The following is a 25,064-nucleotide window of genomic DNA, read 5'->3' as shown; positions in this document are numbered from 1 at the left end:
TCAAAAACAAAAGAAACTAATAAATAAACTTTGAAAGTTTAGCACATGGAAGTTGTTGTTTGAGTGTTCCAGTTAGCATGTGAAAATAACTGCAGTTTTATTAGAATAACTTGAAGTCATTGGACTTCAAAAATGAAGTGTTCTTTCACCTGAGAAACAAATTCTTTCACATAAAAATTTTTCAGTTTCAGTAGGTTTTTTTAAGTAAAAAAGGCCATTACAACATACTATGTGAACCAACCAAATCTTTGAATTATAGCAATAAATATTAATTTTTTAAGGTTATATGTATTATTCTGTGATTTATACAATAACTAATAGATCATTGTTTATATAATTATCACAACTTTTTTTAGAGCTGTCAAAAAGTTGCTTAATGTATTATCATGTTTATAACTTATTTCAGTCATCACAATCTCATTTGAATTTTATTAATAAATTCTTTTAAAACCATAAATTCAGTTTTCAACATTAATTTATCTTCTCAGGTATTTATAATGCTTGTGTTAACAATATTGTCTGTTAATATATATTTTACTTCAGACATTTCTGAAAGTATCTCTTTCAGAAGAATAATTTAGATAGAACTTAATTACACTAAATCAACTTAAGAACATTTACATGTTTATTATTATATTTCTGGTATTAGCAAGCTTTTAATGTTAATTTTTGTGATGATACAATAGCACAATGACTGGGTATTTACTTTAGTAGATTTTTTTCTCATAAAAATTAGTATCTTTAATTAATGGGGTTCAGTCAAGCAGGGAATATGTCATTTGTTAATAGTCCAAATCTTTCTTAAATGAATGAATTGATTTTAACCAAGTTGTCATATGTATCCCTTAACAATAATTCAGATCACCTCTTACATTAATCATTTTGCTTTAAGTCAAGCAAATATATCCCTCATTGATGGTAAATATACTCTTCAAAAAAAAGAAATGCAAAAGGGATATTTTTGTTATTTTAAAGAGAAATATATGTAATAATGTTACAAGCTCAGAGTATGTGATGTTACACGTGTTAAGGCACTGATTGTCAGACCAAAATGACAATAAAAGTTGTGCACTTTGAAAACGGAGGAAAACATCGGATTTTTCGCCAAAACGCATGCGTGTCCAATAAATTTGTTTGAGAGATCTGCAAGTGCAACATGTGCAAAATCCCTATAAAAGTGACAGGTTCTCGGTTTCCATAGCTCAGTGTTAAGCCACCAACACACAATACAGTTACACCAAGACTGACTGAAGCACAACGCAACAAAACCATTGATCGCTTGGAAGCAGGCGAATCTCAATCAGATGTTGCCAGAGCTGTGAATGTCCACCCAAGTACCATCACAAGGCTATGGAATCGTCACCAACAACATGGATCAACTCGTGACCATCCACGATCTGGCAGACCTCGTGTGACCACGCCCGCACAAGATCGCAACATCCAGTTATGTCACCTTCGGGATAGGACCACCACTGCAATGTCTACTGCCTCAACCATACCAGGGCTGTGTAGGATTTCTGATCAGACCGTACGCAACTGAGATTATTAGGCCCCATGTGCAACCCATCATGGTGAACGTCAACAACGTTTTTCAACATGACAACGCCCATCCTTACACAGCCCGAATCACCACTGTCTTGAGACACCACAACATCAACGTTCTTCCCTGGCCCTCCAGATCATCAGATTTAAACCCCATCAAACATCTTTGGGACGAGTTGGACCGACGTCTGCGAGGGCGACAACCTCAACCATTCCACAGGATGTGATTCGTCATCTCATCACTTCCATGGGCAGGAGATGCCAAGCAGTTATTGATGCTCATGGGGGGCATACTCGTTATTGACGTTAAACTTCACCTAGTGAGCGTGGACTTCGCATTTGCAGACTTTGGATGTTCAGCAGTGAATGTGCAAATTTTCACACGTCATACAGAACTACCCGGAATAAACTTGTTAACAATGTGTCTCATATTTTGCCTTTTGCGTTTCTTTTTTTGAAGAGTATATTTCCTTTAAATGAAAACATGGCTTCAGCCAGACAGTGTAGTATACCCTTAGTAATGGTCAAAATTCTCCTTAAAAAAACAAATGGGTCAAGCAGTTTAATATATCCCTTAGGAACAGTCAAAATTCCTCTTAAATGAATTAATAAGCTTGAATCAAGTTGACAAATATATCCCTCAATGGTGGTTAAATATCCCCCTTAAGTGAGACATTTTGGATTTACCATATTTTATTTATCAGTGGATGATATGAAGCTAAAAGTAGCTAAAAGGTTTTTTGAAATGACTGTTACATTGCAGCTAGTGGTCAGCAGTTCATTACAATCCCAGTGCCAGTGACACTTACAGCTGCTCAGCAACAGGTGGGTTCATTGTTCATTAGGTCAGTTTAGTCACTGTTTTAACTCCATGTTATCAGTAATATCACTAAACTTACAGCCATCCTTTGTACATTAAAATAATTGTGTTTAAAAACCACTTTAAATGTTAGATTTTTAATGTTATTTATTTATATATTTTTGCCAAATGGAATTATTTTGATTACTACCCAACAGTTCTTTTCTCTCCATTTTATACTAGTGCACGTATGGATACATGTTTAAGATTTATAGCATACTAGAAAATTGACTAAATCTGATGGTGTTACTGTGCTTCTATATTTGTGTATATGGTAATATTATATTCAGTGTCACTTTGTATCCATATTATTGTAATAATGTAAATATGTGTTGTATTTAATATCTTTCTTGTACCATTGTCATAGTAGCAGTTGTTCCAAAGCTTCAGCCAGAATGGTTCATCATCAACTGTCAAGACTACCTCAGGAGCAAATAGACTCCACAGCCAACAGTACTTAACCACAGTAAAACGAGAAAAAGACGGGAAATAACTCTTGTTTTGTTTAGTTTGCAATTCTCAAGTGCCTTATGATACTTCATCAAGCTTGTACATATGTATATAATAATTTTCTTGTGTTAGTAGTGTGACTGGCCTAGTAGAATATTATATGTTGCTTGCTGTGTACAAAACCAAGCTGCATTCTGTTCAAACCACACCAAACTAACCATTAATGTATGTAAGTTTAGTTAAAACAAGGTTAACAAAAACATCAAATCCTGTGTATCCTTTTGTTTTGAAAACAAAACTGAATTATATAAGGAAAAGTATATTTAATTAAGTTATTAAATTGTTAGGAAGCAATTTTATAAGCCACTATTTAAATGGACATTTAAAACAGGTTTGAGTTTCACATTATCTATATAGTTTAATGTAAAATACCATTTTTAATATCACATTGTTTTAAATAGTACATTTTGGGATCCACATAAGATAAAATCTAGTTTGACATCCATACTTTCACTTTTGTAGAGGGCTACGTGGAACACTGAAGAAACAGCATGTGTGCACTAAACATTCACCACTGTATTATTTTGATGACAAAAACCAAATCCAGATTGTTTCCTACTATAAAGAAGACATGTTTACAAGACTTAGGAAATGAAGTTATTCCACCTTGTTTCATGTATCTTTATTGAAATTACATTCTGAACAGTTATTTTTAAGTTTAATGAATCCCCAGCCCAGTGTTCTTGTGTTACCCAGTAATTCAATACCTCATACAAATAACAATAATTCATATGTATATGAGGATGTAAGTACTTTTTTTTTAATGTGTAAAATGCTATTTATTCTGAAATAAAAATCTCATTAAAAATGTTTTGATTTCTGTCTGTGTCAGTTGCTTAGTCTCATGAAAGTTGGATAATACTTTTATTTTTAATCACACACAACATATATTGAACATTTTAAGACTTAGAATATTTGTACTGTATTTTTCACTATGAAATATTGCCATTAACTATAAATATTAGACCTCAGCTTACAGTACAAGCAAAAGAATGGATCATATGGTAAGCTTGCCAAGTTTCATAATGGTATTTATAATGTTTTTGGAAGTTTGACAGGTATATGAGGTATTATACAAGAATTGGTAAATTCCTTATCACCTAAATGTGAGAAGTGGATTAATACATCTGGTTTCCTGTTTCTGATTCTAATATTTTGAAAGTTGTTTAATTTAAAATTTATTTTTCAACTTTACATATTTTAATGTCACAAAAGTTTGCTATTTTGTTTTTTAAACAGTAGTCTGTTCTTATACTGATTGAAAAACTAAAATGTGAGTTCTAAATCAACAATCAATTTTAAAAATATGGAAAAAATTACAAAAACTAAACTGATTGACAGATTTAGTAATGGCTGAAATAAATGTAAATTGTGTTTATGTTTGAGGTCCTTACTGTGTATTCTTTAATGGCTTCAGTCCTTAGCATCTAGCACAGATAGCCCTCGAGCAGCTTTGTGCAAAATTCCAAAAACCAAACCAAACAAACCTTAGCATCTTGTGTCAATAGTTGAAGTCCTTAATGTATGTTGTCTCACAGCTAAAGATTTCTCAGACAGAACTCATAAAATCACTAATTTCACTAACTAGGTTTCTTTTATTGAATATCATAAATACTTAATTGTTTAGGATAATATTGAACACCTTTAGTGTTTTGAATACTACTGGTTTTACCTCCCATTCATTGAAACTCTTAAGTATATCCAGTTAACAATAGCTATATAACTTTTTTTCTAATTGCTTTCTTTGCCATATTTACAACTGTTGTAAAAGGTAATAATAATATTACCAAACTATCTTGAGGCTTATGTTTACATTCTGGCTTAAGATCTAAATGTTACTTGCATATGTTTTGTAAATAACAGATTAGTTAAAGTGGGCAGTCCATGTATGGGAAATCTATTGTTAGATTTACATATTTTCATTACAGAAAATATCCCATTTATCTATTGTATGATTCAATTAATTTGTGTATTCAGAAACGTTTTTTGGCTGTATTTTTGATAATGTCTCACTAGATGTCTGTACACCTAACAAGTAAATTTTAACCTACTGGCACATTCCCATTTACAAGTGACCTTCTGCATAATGCAAACTTCAGAAACTTTCTACCAAAATAGTCTGAATATTTATATACACAAAATTTAATATAGTGCTGTTAATTAGATTTTATTTTTCTTCAGTGAAGTTTGGAAAATCAGGCAAATAAACTGTTTGGAAACAGTTTCTATTTTATTATACTTTATTCTCCATTATTTCTGGTTAGTGATAACTTAATCATTTTTAACATCAATCATTTCTAATTTTATTACATTCTGGTGTCTAATATTTTTGTATTTGATCTGGTGGTAATTTACATTGACCAAACCATATCTACCAATTTATAATTTCTTTCTTGATATGAAACAAAGTTACATAATTATTGCTGTTTTGGAGGGAAAGAAAGATCTACTATTGTATAAATACAAGAGCACAAAGCAAAAACACATAGTCCAAGAGTTCCATGATACATCAATCTATCAAATGTTCCTCCCTTAACATGTACAAGTTGACCATCATCAACCTAAAAAAGAAAAAGTTAGAATTAACTACTGCAGAACATACATGTTCCAAACTAATGTGTTTATGCTTTAAATCTACTTTTTATAACTTAAAGTGCAGGTTACAACTTTAGGCATGTGATAATTGATTAATAATTATTATTATTTCAAAGTTAAGGCATTCTACAAACTTCAGACAATGATCCATTTTCAGAGTGGTACTGACTGTGCCAATGGGTCAAGAGGAACAATTGTATTATAGTGTAAGTATACAGTTTAGAAATCAATAACTTTCCCTCAGGGATTGGGAACCAATTACAAACAATCATATCTGATGGTCAAAGAATACAGTAGTTCACAAAATCTATCAAGCTTCAGCCATGCAAGATAAGAAACTTAGTTCACTAATGTGATTGTTAACACCAAGTTTATTCAAAAACCAGGTACAAAACTGAAGTCCATACTATGTAAAAACTAAACTGACAAACACAACACCAACATTATTTATAAAATACAATGCAACATCTGCCATGACTTCTATATTGGAGAAACACGCAAAAAATGGAAACTATACTCAAAGAATGCAGGAAAAAAACAAAAAACACCACACGTTTTTGAACACTTCAAATCAAATAAACACAACATTACCACAGGAAACACTCAAATGCAAAATCAAAGAAGCCTTACTTATACAACAACTCAAACCAAAATTAATGCACTATAAAGGAACACCTTTATACCTATATTAATTAATAACTTAACATCTAACTGCAACACCCCCTACAATCCTGTATCCATTTATATTCTTGTCCCTAAGACATGACTAGCAGTCAGTTGCAAACTCTCTCTTTGTTAACCTGAAGATGATCTAAGAAGGTCAAAACGTTATTCTCGGTTTTATTAATAAAAGTGTTAATACCCATACCAGCCATCCTGAAATACAGATTGTTAACTTAGTTAGGATAAGCTGATGAAATTAAACCACCAAAATATGTTAATAGGTTTTAATTAAATTAATTCTTTCAGTCTGTATAAGCAATACCAGGGAAACTTAGTGGTGCAGGTACAACCAAATAGATTGAAATGAGGAAAATCCAAACCATAATTTCAAACTCACTACAAAATATAAAGTCCTTCCATGAATTAATGTTAAGTTCATACAAAAACAACATTTTGTTAAAGCTGCTTGAAATAATCTTTTGTGAAAATACATATGTAAAATACTCAGTTGATATTGAATAAACTAGTGTTAACACTATATACTTCTTCCTATTAATAGAACTTTCTCACCCATTTTCACATGAAATATATTGATTGCACATTACTTGGACTGAATATTAAAGATATACCAATATCTCTTTTTGACTGATAAGAAATACTTAAAAAAAAACATTGACCAATAACACTGTAACTTGAAAAGGCCTGTAAAATAATTTCAAAATTATCCTTTTATCTTCTGAATAACAAATATGGGTCTCCAGCAATCCATTTTACTGGAGTAACTTCAGGCCTATTAACAGACAAGGATAATTTCACATATATATATTCTTTCATACAAGAAATTATGTCTTAAGAGTAAATCCAACTGACAGTATATCTGGTAAGAATATGTTCTTATGTGATGTTACAAATTATTTGCTCATACTCCATGTTTACTGTGTGTTCAAGGTTATTTCAGAATCTTACCATTCTTATTATAGAACAGTATGGAATAATCAATAAAGTTTCTTATTATTTTCTGTAGAAAATTCTAGATACTTCTTAAATGTTGTGTATATCTGAAATGTTCTAGAAGTTTATAAAACAGTGCAAACAAGCAGTACTAAACAAAGCACTTTTTAGAGATGGAGCAGATGAAACAAGTTATGATTGATAAAATACTCTTAAAATATTTATCAAACAATCCATGCAATCATAGCCATCGAAAAGTACAATTAGAAGTACACTCAAATTTTGTGAACATTTTCAAATTTGTGTTGTTTCAACAAAATATTTTTGAACAAGTTTTTTTTCTTTATCACACATCCACTAAACTAACAAGAGGATAAAATACAGAATTATCTATTAATGTTTTCTACATTTCAGCCAATGATTATACATCTGTACAACCGATTATACTACTGTCATGTAATGACAAATGTACCGGACATAGGACATACATTAAGTAATCGCAATCCCACCATCATTTTATATATGACAGAAGTATTGGAAATAAATTACAAGGTGAAAAAAAACAACTCGTGTATTCATCAACTTGAAATCATTAAAGGTGACATCAGGCAACCATAAAGTAAAAATTATGTGCAGAAAATGAAGAACCTTAAGATAAAGAAAACTCTGTAGAATGAAGAAGTGGAGAGAATACTACCATAATAACACAAAACTACATGATGAAATCTGTCACAAATAACACGAAACTGAATGTACCGAGAAGAAATAAAAACTAAATCATAATTCATGGGATAATGATTCTCTGTACAATATTAACAAAGGTAAAGAAACACTGCCAGTCAGCAATATACTATTCCACAGGACTCACAAAGTGTTCAAGGTAATTAAAGAAAGTGGAATCAGAATTTTTAAACAAGCAATTTTCATAAAAACTGGGTTAAAAAGAATGACTTTCAATAAAGGAGCACTTTGCATCTGAAACAAATAGGTCTTTATTGTTTTGCTATATATTATTTTACTGGAACATTAACTGTGCTTTGTGGCCCAGACTCAACAACAACAAAAGGTCACGTCAGCCAACCTGTATCTCAGTGACACACGATTTGTTTCGTTTAACTATTCTACGATTGGTATTAGTTCATAAAACATTAAAGCAATGAAAGTAAAGTTGACATTTTACAGTTTTAAAGAGTTTCATAAAGCTTAAACAAAACTTGTACATATCAATGTTTTGGGGTTTTTTTAACCTATGAGTGAACTCTGAAATTCTAATGAAGTATCAAAAATACATACAATTTCACAAAATAAAGTCTTGATGCATAAGAAAAGCAACACTTGTTTTTTATATATGTAAAGAAAACTAGAGAAGAGAAGAGGACAAAACAAAGATGAACTAAAGATATGCACATAGATACAATCTAAGCTAATACTGAATCAACCATTAACTGCCAGAGCCATATATTCTAGAACCAAAAATATCAGCTTGTTGCTGATATAACTGGTGGATACTTAAAGACCAAACAAACTCTTACAATCCTTTGGATGCATACATCACTTGGTTCGGAGAATCCCACCAAATTTAGAAAGTTAATTAGAAAAAATATTCATAACCTCCTACGTTACAGTAAGACATTTTGGTAAATTGAATGTTCTTGGAGACAATTCAGGCAATATGTGCAAATTGGCATCTTTTTATTGATAAAATCTACCATAAAATCTTGACATTTAAAAACAGCTTTTGTAAGACCAGGCTTCCAGAGCTGCTAAAATAGTTAATGAAAAGATGCAAAGTTTAGAAGAAAAACTAAAAAAATACCAGAAATCCCTGTCCAATAAACATAAAAAGATGAAAGTGAATGTTTTTTCTGTAAGTTAAAAATATATTTTTGAAGATGTGTACTATTTTTGAAAGGATCTTCAAATCTTTTCAATGAGGAATATTTTGTGAATATCTTTAAATATATGTACACATTCAGTGAACTTAATCAACCTTGTCATCACAATGTAATTCTGCAGCTATACACACTGAGCATATCTTCACAAAACTTGACAAGCTTTTAACAAACATTACAAGTATGAAAGTACAGACAGAGAATTTGGAGTGCTCCAATTAAAACAAATCACATACAAGTAAAAAGAGGTATAATTATTCTTGTAAGTTACTCTAAATGGAGTATTGTAATGCAAGATAAAATGCTTGTCTTTTGTTTATATCATTCTACCTGAAATTTTTTCTGCAATTCTTTGATTCTGGCTTGTCTTGATGCACGACAACTAGAAGTTGTAGTAAGTTTCCGACTCTGTTGGGCAATTCGAGCAAGAGCCTGAGAAGATATAAATATATACAAACATCACTTAAACCTTAATACACTTTAAAAGCAAACAAAATATAGTATGTGGAATTATTTTAAACATATATGTAGCCTGATATGTTTCAAGAATTTCTTGATTACCAAAATATTTTTTCTTACCTAAAGGAATCTCTGGTAGGAAAATCATTAATACACTCTTTAACACATCTCAAGACTTCAAATTTAACTTGCAATTGATGGAAAACATATTCAATGCTAGGAGCCTGAACAGAATTTACTCATCTGGAGAAGCATTGTAATAGATTTAGCCATTTTATGCATCCTGTCTGTCTACAGGTAAAGAAGGTTATCCAAGCCTTTCTTTTAATCTATTAACTTTGAAATAATTTTTAAATAAACTACACAAGTAATTAGGAATGATGGCCTACCCTTCTATAAATAAAATATACTTACCTTTTACAACCAATGAATATAGCCATATTTACATTGTGTATTCAGAAATTTACATAGACATTAAACATGACATACCTACAAAAAGCAACATTACAACAAAAGTTTATTCCATATACAAGTAAGCAAATTAACATACTAAATAAACTGCTTTTTAATAGAAAATATGAAAAATATAATTGGCTAACGTTCCTACTCTTCCAAAATTAGCTAAAAATAAACATTTTGCAAAACTAGTTTTCTCAAAGTGTTTGTCGACCTTCTTATATATGATTATTACAAAAAATGGAAACCAAAATTACATCTGGTAATATAAACCAAGTAAAAGATAAGTAGAATTGGTTGATTGGTTGGTTTGGTGTTTTATGACACAAAGCAACAAGGCTATCTGCACCAAACATCTGGTAAAAGTTAAAATTAAAGTAAAATCATTAAAATTCATAAAAGGAAATTAAGGTAAAACAAAACAAAGTTTAATTTTTGAATTAAAAACAAACATTAAAACCAATTTTTATATCTAGTTTACAGGAGTAAGAGAAAAACTACAATAATAAAAGTTGTAAAGAACTTCTGTAGCATAATTTTAATTGTTATAACTTGTCAGGAAGACACTAACACGTAAGTTCAATAACCACCATTAGTCACCTGAAGTTGGCCTTTCCAGTCCTGGTTTCAAGTTATTTGACATTATGGCCATTTTCTAATTTCAAATTGAACTAGATAGACTGTGATTCTTAAAAGGAAATCACATTAAAAAAAATGTCTAATGTATAAATTGAAAAACGTAAATAGCATTAAAAAGATAAATGGCCTTTAAAAAACTAAAAACATTTCTAAGGTGAACAGTGTCACTATCACCAATAATACCATCTAACATTACTGATAAACCTTGGGACAGAACGTGTTTAAAATGGTGCAGTTTTTGAGAGTCATAACGACAGAAAGAAAGTAAAATGTGGCTTATTGTGACCTGAGTGTTACACAGACAACACATTAGTACATCAGTCCCAGATAAAAGAAAACGATGAGTTAAAAAACTGTGACCAATGCATAGTCTAGTTAAAACAACTTCCTCTTTCCAATCCTTACAGAAGCAAGATGATCAAAGTCCAATAGAGGGTTTTAGTTGGAAAAGCTTGTTTTCATGTTGCTCACTTCAAGTCAACTGCCAACTGGCACAAAGCCTAGCCTTGAATACAGGACCATAGTCCATATATGGAACAAGCACACCAGTGATAGTGCCAGGTAGGTAGGTATTTCATGTTTATTGGCACAAAGCTACTAGACTATCTGTGCCAAACAAGATGTAGTATACCATAATGGTATATGGAAATTAAGGTAAAAATATGCAAAATGTGTAAAATTAAGACCCACCAGGAAGACTAAAGCATTAAGTTTAAACTTGCTGTCAGTCACCTGAAGTTAGCCTTTCCAGTCCTGGGTTCAGGTTAAAATAAAAATTAAAATGTGTAAAAGAAATCATGCTAAAACAGTATATAGTCCAATAAAAACCTTAAATTAAGTGAAAAAGACCAATGGCTCTTAAAAATGTAAAAACATGAGTAAGGTGGGCAGTATCAGCTGTGACATTGGCTAATGTCAAGGGCAAACCTACCTTAAAAATATGTTTAAAATGGCATTGTCGTTCTTGGTTGTAACGACATGAAAATATGTATGATTGTGACCTAAGTGCCACACAGACCATACATTGGTGCATCAGTACCAGACAAAAGGAAGTGGCGAGTTAAACTGTGACCAATGCGTAGCCTAGCCAAAACAACTTCCTCCCTTTGACCTTTACAGAAACAAGATGGCCAAAGAACTATAGAAGACTTGATTTGAAAAAGCTTATTATTTCATTCCTCAATCCAGCTTGACTACCAACTGGTGTACAGTTGTGTTTTGATAACTGGACCATAGTCCATGTATAGAATAAGTACGGTGGTGATAGGCCAGAGCAGATGGACTTTGCTGCTCTGTCAGCTAGCTCATTCCTACAAATACCAACATGACCTGGTATCCAAAAAAACTATTTTGTTTTGGATATTGATAAGAATAGGATGGTAACTAACATGGAATGATGTCAGGGCCAAAAGACAGCTGAGTGAATCAGTACAGATCATACAATTCGTATATTGCATAGTTTCAATATGATTCAGAGCAAGAGAAATGGCATACAATTCAGCAGTGAATACAAGAACTGTAGAGGGGATTCTGTGTGCTGTAACCAAACTGTAACAAACCATGGCAGTCTACAGAATCACCTGATTTTGAACCATCTGTACATATGGGAATGGATGGATTGTTTGAAAGATGTTCAACAAATAAAGAGTGATATTTCCAATCAGGAGTATCTGCCTTCCTCAGTTGACTCAAAGATAGGTCACAGTTGGGGATAGTAATTAGCCATGGTGGAAGAGTTTGATCTGTGGATACTGCTAGGCTATTCAAAGATAGATCCAATTTTTCTGATTGTACCTGGATAAGAAGACTAAAAGGAACAATGGCAGATTTTCTATTATAAAAAAGTGTGGCCCACTGAGGATGAAAAATACAACCCCAAGTAGGATGCTGTGGTAAAGAGTGAAGTTGGGAAGCATACATAAGAGACAGTTGTAAACAGAGTATATATAGAGGGTATTCATGGGACTCCACATACAAACTATGGACTGAAGAAGTACAAAAGGCCCCAGTGCAAAGCCAAAACCCCTGATGATGTATAGGATCCAGCATTTTCAGTGCTGAGGTTCTGGTAGAACCATAAACCATACACCCATAGTCAAGTTTGGATCGGATAAGGGCATGATAAATTTTAAGCATGGAGTATCGATCTGCTCCCCAAAAGTGAAAAAGAGGACACGGAGGATGGTCAGTGCTCTCATACATTTGACACGAAGTTGCTTGATATGGGAAATAAAGTTTAATTTACAGTCAAATATAAAACCTAAAAACTTTGCCTCAGGAATGACAGGAAGTATGACATCATCAATATAAAGTTCTGGATGAATACCCTGTTGGTGGCAGAAATGTACACAAACAGTTTTAGGGAGAGAAAGTTGAAGACCATTTGCTGTGGTCCACTTAAGTATATAATTGATTGCAGTTTGTAGCTGCTGCTCAATAAACCTCATGTTTGATGACTGAAATGAGATGTGAAAGTCAATGAAAAGACCATTTGCCACTGTAGGGGGTAGCTCTTCACTGATGGCATTAATCTTTATAATAAAAAGTGTGGCACTTAGAACACAACCCTGAGGGACTCCAAGTTCCTGTAGGAAAAAACAGGAAAGTATCGAGTTCACATGGACCTGGAATCGGCAGTTCATTAAAAAATACTTAATAAAAAGTGGCAAACTGCCACACAATCCATACGAGTGAAGGTTCCACAAGATGTCATATCTCCGTGTTGTATAATAAGCTTTCTCTAAATAAATAAAAAAAAGATAAAAGATGTCACTTCAAAAAGGCTTCTCTGACTGATGTTTCAAGGCAACTTAAGTGGTATATCATGGAGCATTGTCTTCAGAACCCACATTGAGCAGATGAGAGAAGGTTGTTTGACTCAAGGAACCAAACATGAGCATTAATCATCCTCTCTAAGATCTTACTGAGATAACCCATTAAAGTAATTGGATGGTAATTCAAAGGAATCTTTGGATCCTTCCCAGGTTTAAGAATAGGGAGTATAATAGCTTGGCATCAGGAAAGACATTCTTCTGCCATAGTTAAAGACAGCCAGGAGAATAGTAAGAGGCAGGAGAAAGATGGTATAGCATCTCATAATATATATCATCAGGTCCAACGGATGTATTGCCAGACCAATGAATGGCAAGTTTGAGTTACACCAGTGTAAGAGGGTGAGTGTAGTCATAGGGATGATCAGTTGAAAAGGAAAGAGGTAGATGTTCAACTCGTGTTTTAATAGCTAAGTAGGAAGGAGATGAGTTTGAAGAGCTAGATACATGAGAAAAACATTCACCAAGAGTATTGGCAATGCTCTGAGCATTAGCAACTTCATGGCCATTGGATATTAAGATAGAGAGGAGGGCAGTAGTATACCATCCACTGATCTTCTAAACCTTGTCCCATATGACTTTTGAACTGGTGGTTTAAGAAATGCTGGAGGTATATTTAAACCAAGATTCCTTCTGGCTTTGATGTCTAACTCACCAAGCCTGTACACAGGCTTGCTGAAATCCAATGCAGTTTGAAAGCGTGGTATATCTACGAAATTTATCCCAAGCATATCTGAGCTTTTTGTGTTATATAACAAGCAGAATTCCACCAAGGGCGGGAAAGCCGTGAGAAAGATGTTGAGGTTTTGGGGATACAATGAGCAGCTGCTTGGACAATACAATTAGTTAGTGTTGCTACACAATCGCCTATCAATGATTTACATAAGATGGCAGGATCAAGTTCCGAGGGAGCACTGAAAGAGGGCCAGTTGGCCTGGTTCAACTTCCACCTAGGCACACGCGTCGGTTGGCACTGATCATAGTCAATCTCTCTTAATATGATAGGAAAATGTGGATTGATGTCAACCTCCCAAGAAAAGCAAGTGAAAAGTGAAGTGAAGCAGACAGAAAGATCTATAGCAGTAAATGACTGACTAGAAGCATGAAAACAAGTGTATTGAAGAGAGAAATTGTGATTCAAGAACATATGCTCTATAGCGCAACCCCTCACATCAATACTAGAACCACCCCAGAGGGGATTATGCCCATTAAGATCCCCCAAAATTAAAAAGGGGGCTGGCAGTTGTTCAATGAAGGCATCAGAGTCTTATAGCTTATACTTTTTTTCCAGGGTAAGGTACAGAGAGCAAACATTGATGGTATGACCCAAGGAGATATGGATGACTACAGCTTCCAAGGGCATATTCAATGACAAGTACTGGGTGGGCACATGCTAATCAACCAGCAGTGCTAGTCCCCTATGTCCTTGTCCTACATCATTTCGGTATGAGGAGTACTATCAAATTGTGACTGTATTAGTAGATTTTAAAAATGTTTCCTGCAAAGAAAGACATTTGGGATGATAAAAGTCAAATCATTGATGTCATTCACATTTGACTGAAAACCTCAACAGTTCCATTGGATTAGCATGGCCATTTTATTTATTTTGGAGGAGAATATGGCAAAAATACCTTCTACTTGTGGCCACTTTTTTTTTTTTTTTTCTTTACTGGATGTGGGTCAGTCACCCTCTACTGATCCTGCTCTGGATTGAGTAGGCAGGTCGGTGTTTGTAGGCATACATTCCAGTGATTGAGGGCATGAACAAATGGTTTAATTTTTGGGGTGTCAAGAGAGAAAAACACCATGAAAACATCTGGGCTTGAACAAGATGAAGTTGTACAATAACTGGAAGATATGATAGGGACAGAGATAGAAATAGATACTGATTCATTAACTTTTTTGATTTTGGAGGGTACTAGGTTAAGATGTGCTGTTAAGGATTCTCTAGGAGGTACGGAAAGGTCTGTCTGGACTCCTATGTAGTAGTGAAGCGGATTACAGCAGCATAAGTCCAAGATGGAATTAGAAATAGTAATTTTCGAGCCTCTGGGTAAGTAATATTGTGAACTGTCTTTACACGTACTTCTTTCTCTTCTACCCATTCAAGGCAAAAAGTAAAATAGGAAGGATGTGGACCATTACAGTTAATACAATTTGGTTCTAATTGGCATTCAAAAGCATCATGGTCTTTACCAGCACAATGGGCACATGTCAAGGAACAACAGCAAAATGTTTTCGAATGACCAAATCATTGACAATGAAAACATCTAAGAGTTATGAATATAAGGCCATACCTTACAATTCAGATATCCAGCCTTGATTGTGGTGGAAGGATGTGATGTTGTAAAATTTAATATTTGTTGGCTCCATAATCCTGTCTTTACAAGTAAATATTTGGTGCACAGCTGTAACACCTTGGCTGGTGAATCCTGCGAGGATCTCCGACAGAGAATTGGCTTTTAAATCCCTCTCAACTATAACTCCTCTGGAAGAATTCAAAGTAGAATGAGAAGTAACCTCAATGGGTATATCCACAATGACCTTTGACTTCAAGAGGAATTTTGGAATGTTGTGATGAAAATGTTTCCACTAAAATGTCCCCAGACTAATTTTTTTACTGATTTAGGAGAGCTAGTAAGCTTTTCCAAACCCTTCTGAATAAAAAATGGAGACATTTGCCCTAAAGGTTTTTCAGTTAAAGAATGTATAATTAAAAATCGCAGGAGAGATTCAAGTTGTGAGTTTGACCATACAGAGTTATCAATGCCTGGTCGTTTGCCACTAGTTAGATTTTTCTCTATGCTGTCATGCTTGTTTAGTTTATTTGAGGGGTATCCATAATAAAAAAAGAATATTTGTGTCCACTGACCCCACCCAACAGGAAGTCCTACAAGGGGACACACTACAGTGTCATATAAGGTCACTGCAGCAATGCCAGGGTTTCGTGAACACTATACCCAAACACCAGTATCAGACATAATGTCCACTACACCTGCTGAGAATGTCCTATGCTGGCACTCAGTTGGATTTGGCTCAAATGGAGTAGCCGAATGATCTTGGGGGACTACCCTAAGACCACCTGTCTACAGGAATTCAAGGCCAAAGTGATGTATTGGAGTTGGACTCCTCAACTACCAGGATCCTCTCCTCCCCTTCATGGGTCACCACACACCACAAACATGTAGGTGAATGTTTAGATCCCAAAGGAGAAAAACTGAAAGAACAGAACCTTCCCTGTGAGGTCTCCTCACCACGTACAGGAATCCACACCAAGGGGATCAAAATTTGCACCTGGAGGATGTGAAATAAATTTTTTTTTTAATTTTATATATACATTTTGAAATGACCAAACATCATAAGTTACTGTATCAAACCCATAGAATTTTACTGCATTTATCAAACTTAATAACTAAACTGTACTTGGATCTAAAAAAAAATATGAAAATTTGATATTTTACTTTTCAAATTCAAGGTTTAAAAGAAAGTCACTAAGGGACATTTTGAACGGTTGATTACTTTCCACACATTTAGAAGTGTATATAGTATGTCTTTCTAAAAATGAACAGGCGGGTAGGCCTCAATGTTCAGTTCTTGCAGCTATCTCAACAAATAGAAAATAGGTTTTTATTTGATATTCTTTCATGTAAATATCAGTAATTTGAGTTCATATTTCACAAAAACTATAGACTTTATTTCTAGGCATCACAATGATTTAAAGTGATACAAGCTGAATACAACATCCCTTATGACATCCAAAGATCAATATTTAGGAATTATTTTGTAAGATGTACTTTTAAATCAAAATATTTCCTAACAAATCATAATAAAATTTAAACTACAATCTACAATTTGATACCAAACTTCGTGATATAAATTCATAAAATAGCAAGTCAATAAAATTTTAACAAGTCTACAAATGCAATGATCTTCCTTTAAGAGATTAGGGTAAAAAAAGATAATGCATCACCACTATCAATTCCCTTAAACCAAACACCTCAATCAGATCCCTATAGTTTTATTCAAGACAAAACAATTTTGGGGATTCCATTATGATATCCTTTCTATCCAGGTATTATCTTAGTAAAGCTTCTCTGAATTCTTTCCAACAATTCAATGTCCTTTCCAAAATAAAGAACTTAATACAAGATAGATACCTCAAACAAGGCCTAATCAGTGACTTACATGATGAAATTATAACTTCTTCAGACTTGTGTTCAATAATATTTCTGCAAATACCACTAAATCCTGTTTGACCAACCATCAGTAGCTTCTGTAGTCAACTAAAATACCAGTTATTTTTTCCATAAAAAATGTTAAGACTATTCCTATCAAAATTACTCTTAAGACAAACATGATAATCCCAATGCATTACCTTATTGTTATTATAATTAAAAGCCACCTACTGTTTATAAGTTCAACTTATCAAATAGTAAACATCCTCAATCAGAAATGAGTATCATCCCTAAAAAAAAAAAAACTTACTTTTATCCTAACATTGTGCTTACTTTTAATGTATTGAAAAGAATTCCTACTGTTAGTTTTAATACTTTCAATATTTTGCCATATATCTTGCATTTCCTAATGTTCAACTCTTCATATTCCATAATTCTCCAAGTTTGCCATTATAACAGTCAGTTTAAACCTAAATTTAATGTTTTTGAGGCTTATTTCCTCAATCTTTGCAATCCAACAGTCTTACTTTCAACTACCATTTTTCCATGTGTAAGGAACATATCTAACTCGATAATTTAAAATATATTATCATCAGTATCTCTAATTAATCCAGTTGTCCAATTCACAACAGATAATTATTGTTCAATTTCTAACAAATTATCCACTCTAAAACCTGCAAGAAACCAAAACCTCATTATTCTTGAACTCCATGTGCAAGGAAACATGAAACCTAATTGAGAAATGTTGCCAAATCTCTATCCTCTCAACCAATTCTATATTAGAAGTAAACAAATTTAAAATAGCAATGTTCCTGGCAGGATCCTTGAGCAGTTGAAGAAATTCACCAAGAACAGTCTCTTGGAAACCGGTCTTCTACATGGTTTGAATCTTAAAATGTTCCAGTCTACATGTTTGAAACTAAAATCTCATATAATTATGACTTCATTAACAGCTGAAATTTGAGTTTGACTTCTAAAATTATTTACTCATTTCATCAGTTGCATCTGGTGTTCTCTAAGAAATTAAAACTAAAATCCTTTTTCCTCCATCCTCATTAACAGAAACCCAAATTTTCTTATTACTACTTTTAATATCCTCAACTTCAATAAGATGCAACTGGTATTTTAAAAATACAATCAATCCTCCCTATGTTTAGTTATACCCCCTATTAAATAACTTGCACTTCAAACAAATTTTTGTCATAAAAATTTTATAAAATAACCTAGTTTAAGTTATTCTAATTACATCAAAATACCCCATTCCATTTAGGGCTCTAAAATAATTATTTCTTTTACTTTTAGTATTATAATAGTAAGAGTTTAGCTTATCTTCAAGAATAATTCTGTATGTCATTCCAATACCACACTTTCCTCCACATCTTACTTTTATTCTGGCTCTCACCACAATCTAGTCCTAGGTTAAAGCTGTTCTTCCAGCTAAATTAATATATTTTGCAAACAAGCCAACCATACCTTATTTAAATTTTAACAATCCATTCCAAATGTCTTCCTTTTTCCATCAAACACATCTGGCAGATCCAACCAGCCACTTTGTTCATCCTTACATACAAACTTAAATCTAGCATTCAGTCCTAATTTCATATTTTCATATTTTTTCAGATCCAAGTACCACTTAGTTACTAAGTTTGATAAATGCAGTAAAATTCTGTAAAAGCTGTAACTTAAATTTGTTAGGAATTCTGCCAAGACTTAACTGCATAACTAAGCTGTACTTGCATTTATTAATCTACTTTAATTTCATCACCACAGTTAAGTAACTAAGCTGTACTTGCATTTATTAATCTACTTTAATTTCATCACCATAGTTAAGTCTTTGCAGAATTCCCAACAAATTTAAGTTTCAGCTTTTACAGAATTTTACTGCATTTATCAAACTTAGTAACTAAGCTGTACTTGGATCTAAAAAAAATATGAAAATTTGATATTATTTTACTTTTCAACCAGTTTGTTCGTCCTTACAAACAAACTTAAATCTAACATTCAGTCCTAATAATCTACTTTAATTTCATTGCCACAGTTACATCTTGACAAAATTCCCAACAAATTTAAGTTACAGCTTTTCTTTAAGTGTCCTTTTCAACCCCACTGTGCATATCATTTAACTCCTCTAATCAATCCATCCTTTACATCATTAACTCCTTTGTACACAATAAATTTGAAAAGATTAAAATCCCATTATCACCCCTTACTACATCACTTGTTCTATCAGTTTTATCCTCCTCCACTTTACATGCACAGCATAATCTATTTTTCATACATTCTGCAAACCAATCTCTCCATGTACCATATCAAAGAATCACCTATACTATCAGCCTCAAGTTTTCATTACCATTCCAATTTCAGTTATCTTCTTAAATTTTATTTTTCAGCATATAACTTTTTACCTCCGCAAGGCTGAAATTTGTTACTTAACAGAGCCTGGTAATTGCAATTACATCAACTAATTCTAAGATCTCGCCTTAATACAAATTATAAACGCTCTAACTTCCTGGAACTCGTGTGAAGTGATTGGCTAATGTTATTTAGTGCAAGATCAGCCTCCCTTTCACGTTAAACTTTGCTGCCATTTCCCACAGTTTAGATTCCTCTTTATCTCCTCTACTATTTACTATGATAATATCCAATTTATCCCCCAATTTGTAAAGTAGAAACAAATTGCACAACTCTGTACTTTAGTTTAGGGTTAGACTCAAAATTTTAAGTTATGGAGTTAAACGAAGCCTATATATTGAAAAACTAAATTTTAAAGTTCATCTACAAAAGTTACATTTTTATAAAATATTTGTCTTTAAATTTTGTACTTACGCGAGAATAATTCATAACGACTTATGTTGTTAATGTTAAATAATGTTAGGACGATTACAATTAATTCTTATTGTCTTCCAAACTGTAATATAACTGTTTGACCTCCACCAAAGATATTGGTAACTCGACTATGAACTGAAAGGCGGCGAAGCAGTCAAAATCTAGAATATCACATAATTTTAAAAGTTTTTTTTACTACTTTATTAATATATTTATGTTATATAATGCACACATTACTAAATTTAATTGCGAAACAAATACATTATATTATGCTAATCAGATGAAGGATGTAATAGAAAAAGTAAGAGATATAATAATTGTTTGTTTGTTTTTTGGAATTTCGCACAAAGCTACTCGAGGGCTATCTGTGCTAGCCGTCCCTAATTTAGCAGTATAAGACTAGAGGGAAGGCAGCTAGTAATCACCACCCACCGCCAACTCTTGGGCTACTATTTTACCAACGAATAGTGGGATTGACAGTCACATTATACACCCCCACGGCTGGGAGGGCGAGCATGTTTAGCGCGACCCTCGGATTACGAGTCGCACGCCTTACGCGCTTGGCCATGCCAGGCCAGATATAATAAAGGGAACGAGCAATGATGTAGTTTTTGTTGTATGATAATAGCTACTTCATGATGTAAGAAAAGGTTGGTCTGTGGAGCTTGTTTGTTTTTTAATTTTGCGCAAAGCTACTCCAGGGCTATCTGCGCTAGCCGTCCCTAATTTAGCAATATAAGACTGGAGGGAAGACAGCTAGTCATCACCACCCACTGTCAACTCTTGGGCTACTCTTTTACCAAGGAATAGTCGGACTAACCGTCACATTATAATGGCTGAAAGGGCGAGCATGTTTAGTGTGACAGGGATCCGAACCCGCGACCCTCGGATTACAAGTCAAGGGATTTAACCACCTGGCCATGCCGGGTCTGTCTGTGGCGCTAAATGTTAAGTACAAGGAGTTGATACACGCGTTTAAAGAAAAGAGTTATAACTTAATTGTGTCAGGTATACTTCCGATAATTAATTGTGGGTATAAAATCATAAATATGAACTGAATGCTAGGCTTAGATTAATATGTAAGGATAAGCAGAATCATTGTTTAAACTTGTGGAAGAAGGAAGCTTTTTGGAGTAAGTAAGTAACTTAGCATTACTTTATTTTTTGTATCTTATAAGCCCCGAGGAGGAGAACATAGGGCGCTCAGAAACTAATGTTTCTCTTCAGCCCCACTACTAGTTAAGGCTAGATCATACTGGGGATAGAAAAATATGAAAAATACATGGCAGGTATGATACATACTGAGATAGTTTTAAGCTTTCATTTGTTAATTATTACTTATTAAGGTGGCTAATACTAACAGACTAACTATATAAATATTGTACAGCAAACGGAAAAAGTCGTGATATGAGAACAAAGGAAGAGAGGGAGAGACTGAGATTGGACTTGGCTGTAACTTGAACTTAACGGTAATAGCAGGATAATTTTTGAAATGGGTGGTTTACATTTAAATAGGGTAGGGAGTATCCCTTTTGCAAGGGCTATCAACTCAGCTGTAAAAGAAGGTTTAAAGTGGGAGTGGACATCGGTGATGGCCAAGATAAACTAAATACAAAAAAAATAATAACAAGAGAAATGTTTAGCATAGCACATGAGTATAGAAGTAGCTCTAACAGCAGACATAATTTTTACAAATGTAATGTTGGAAGTTTAGTAAATTAAATAGGTTACTTTACAGCGCTGGTATGAATGAAATATTTTGATAATAATGGGAATAACTGAAACGTGGTTGAATGTAGACAATTTTGATAACAAAAATGTATTTGAAATGCATAGTTATAGGTTATTTAATAAGAATATTACTAAAAAGAATGCGGCTTTATATGTAAAATGTGAAATACATCCTACTGAAGTTGAGGATATTAAAGATAATAGTAAAGAAATTGAATTAATTTGAGTTCCTTTTGACGGATATAAGGAAAAAAAATTTTAGTGGAAATTTGTTAAAGACCACCAGATGATATTGATGGAATTAATGAAACCTTTGCAGGAGGGATAAAGATTTTATTTTTAACAGGTCGTACTTTATAGTGATTTTAATTTCAAGCATATAGATTGGGAAACGTTGAAGACAAACCATGAGGGCGAAAAGTTTTTTGGATCACAAATTTCACCAGTTAGTCAAGCAATCTACTAAAGAATGCTATTTTAGATTTATTTTTAACTTCTAATATAGAAATGGCATGAGGGTGAAATGTGGGGAATATTTAGGTGCAAGTGATCATTGCTCTATTAGGTTCGATGTTTTGCTGCATATAGAGATCAAGAATAATGATATTTTGGTTACAAATTTCACAAAAAGCAGAAGTTGAAGTACTGTATGATTACCTCTTGTAAACTGCTTGCTGGGAGACATGGAAACACTGATGAAATTAGGATTATTTTTTAAACATTTAAAATAAGTATATTTCTTAGAGAGAGAAAAGTTGACTGCAGGTACAAAAAAGAAAAAACAGGTTGGCTAACAAAGTGTATAAAGGATAAAATTAAAGAAAAGGATCACAAATTTAAGAAATTTAAATTGACTGGTATGAAAGGAGATGTAGAAGGTTATACAAACTCAAGAATGTTGGTCAAGCTGGAAATTGAAACATAAAAAAGGGTTAGCTGAAAATATAACAATTTATATATTAAGGATTTCTTTGAATACATTAAGGAAAAACAAAATATTCAGATGGTGTAGAATCTGTGATAGATGATAAAGTAAGGCTCATATCTGATTATTATGAGCTAGTTGGGTTATTAAATTCTACTTTTATTTAGTTTTTACTGATGGAGACTAAAACAATATTCCACATCTTTAACAGTTGATAGATGGAAACAAGGTTGAACAAGATGATCACTTTAATTCTGAGCTTGTTAAAAAAAACAATTGGGAAATTTAAAGGAGCATAAGGCTCCTAGACGAGACACTATTTCCCCAAGGGTTTTGAAAGAGGTTAAGGACTAGATAAGTAAGCCACTTGTTAGTATATTTGTAAGTTCTTGGATAATGTGTAGGTGACAGAGGATCAAAAATTGGTTAAGCTTACGCCTCTTTTCAAGCAAAATGATAAAAATTCTCCCAGTAATTACAGACCTATTAGTCTTACATCAGCTGTGGGAAAAGTTTTAAAATGTCTGATAAAAGATGTTTCTTCACATCATTTAACAATGTTTAGACTTTCACTAAATAATCAACATGATTTCATTAAAGGAAAATTATTTCTTACACATTTTTGACATTCTTTGAAAAGGTTACTGCTTACATAGATAAGAGTAACGGTACAGAAAGCATTTGACAAGGTGCCACATCAAAGGTTTCTATTTACAGAGCTATTGAATACCAGTCTAAAGATGTGATAATTTCATTGTATAAGCCATGGGTGGAACAGGACACTTTTGGAGTACTGTATTCAGTCTTAGGCTTCTTATCTTAAGAAGGCCATTAAAATGTTGGAATGAGTTTAGAGGAGGACTGCTAGAATTGTGTCTTGGATGGAGGGGTTGTCATACGAGGAAAGGTTAAAGTTTCTGAAATTGTTTCCTCTTGAAGAAATAAGAACTAGAGGGGATCTGACTGAAGTGTTAAAGGTTGTAAAAGGAATTGATAATGTTGATATATTATCGTTTTTCATAGTTAAAAATGAGAATAATAGGACTAGAAAACACAAATTTAATTTTTGTCAGGATATAAATCATCTTTAGTTAAGACACTTTTATTTTTAAACAGGGTCCTTAGTCTTTGAAATGGGTTTCCTGCGGATGTAATGGAGGCAGTAAATTTAAGTGAGTTTAAGTGAGAGCTTGATAATTAAATAAATTATAATGGCTGGCTTTGAGTTTTGTTTAGTATATTTAGTTTAGCTAAGAAGATGGGATAGTCTAAGTGGGCTAATCGGTCCCTTGTTGTCCTTAGACATTATGTTATATGAACATACAATGAATCATACGTTAATAGTTATGTGAATTTTATTTCTATCTGTACTGTCTATTCACTTAAATAAACCACTTCCAAACCTTTCGTTGCATGAGAAGATTGTTCATGGCTAAGCACAAAGCTACACAGTGGGCTGTCTGTTGTCTACTCAACACAAATGAAGAGGAAAATGTTTGTAACGTGATCTATCATTTGACTAGTTCTGTCATTAATTTGTTTATTTCTATTATAATGTTTCAATAGACTATTTTATTTTCACTCATGTTGAGACCCAAGTTCACAAACAATAATGTAACAAAATTTCCGAAATTCATGGTGACTTAAAAACACAAAACTTTTGTAATTTCTCTGCTAATCAATTAACTTAATAGATGCGATATCTCTCACTTTTACCACTAAATCACTTTTCTGATACCGTACTGAACCATTCATTCATTATTCAATAGCTACTCATTGACTCACTAGTCGTACTTATAAATACTCTTGTTTCTAAACATTACGCTAAGTTTCTAGATTATTATCTTATCGTAAACTTTTTAACTATTACGTAATCATCGTAATTAGCTGATTCCTTCAGGAAACAAACGAAGAAAACATAAAAATATAGCTTACATCATTATTGTTCATATAAGATAATATATGAAATGCTTTAAAATGTTCCTTTTCAAATTCTTTTTTTTTTGTTAT

General features: G+C 33.0%; 2 protein-coding genes across 5 annotated transcripts in view; one reads left to right on the top strand and one right to left on the bottom strand.

Moving 5' to 3' along the window:
* Window positions 1-3,721, top strand: part of LOC143252392 (uncharacterized) — a 54,454-nt gene extending 50,733 nt beyond the window's left edge. For 2 of the 3 annotated variants that reach the window (XM_076504430.1, XM_076504433.1), the window contains 2 exons: window positions 2,306-2,367; window positions 2,772-3,721. In XM_076504430.1, the coding sequence (XP_076360545.1) occupies window positions 2,306-2,367; window positions 2,772-2,894 (185 nt within the window). In that variant the 3' untranslated portion in view covers window positions 2,895-3,721. Of the gene's footprint in view, window positions 1-2,305; window positions 2,368-2,768 lie in introns of all 3 variants that reach the window. The other variant, XM_076504434.1, reaches the window with a different exon arrangement.
* Window positions 3,722-5,133: 1,412 nt separating this feature from the next.
* Window positions 5,134-20,558, bottom strand: LOC143252393 (cytochrome c oxidase subunit 7A2, mitochondrial-like). Of its 2 annotated transcripts, none has more exons than XM_076504435.1 (3): window positions 20,399-20,558; window positions 9,343-9,444; window positions 5,134-5,472 (listed from the first exon to the last, which is right to left on the bottom strand). In XM_076504435.1, exons 1-3 carry the CDS (start codon window positions 20,411-20,413, stop codon window positions 5,329-5,331), a joined length of 261 nt encoding a protein of 86 aa, XP_076360550.1. In that variant the 5' UTR covers window positions 20,414-20,558; the 3' UTR covers window positions 5,134-5,328. The 2 variants fall into 2 exon arrangements, with proteins under 2 accessions (XP_076360550.1, XP_076360551.1); XM_076504436.1 differs by lacking the exon at window positions 20,399-20,558 and adding an exon at window positions 19,923-20,041.
* Window positions 20,559-25,064: the final 4,506 nt, after the last annotated feature.

The sequence above is a fragment of the Tachypleus tridentatus genome, chromosome 6, assembly GCF_004210375.1.
Source record: "Tachypleus tridentatus isolate NWPU-2018 chromosome 6, ASM421037v1, whole genome shotgun sequence".
Lineage (NCBI taxonomy): Eukaryota > Metazoa > Arthropoda > Merostomata > Xiphosura > Limulidae > Tachypleus > Tachypleus tridentatus.
The sequence above is the reverse complement of the archived record's forward strand: the minus strand, read 5'-3'. Positions and strand labels throughout refer to the sequence as shown.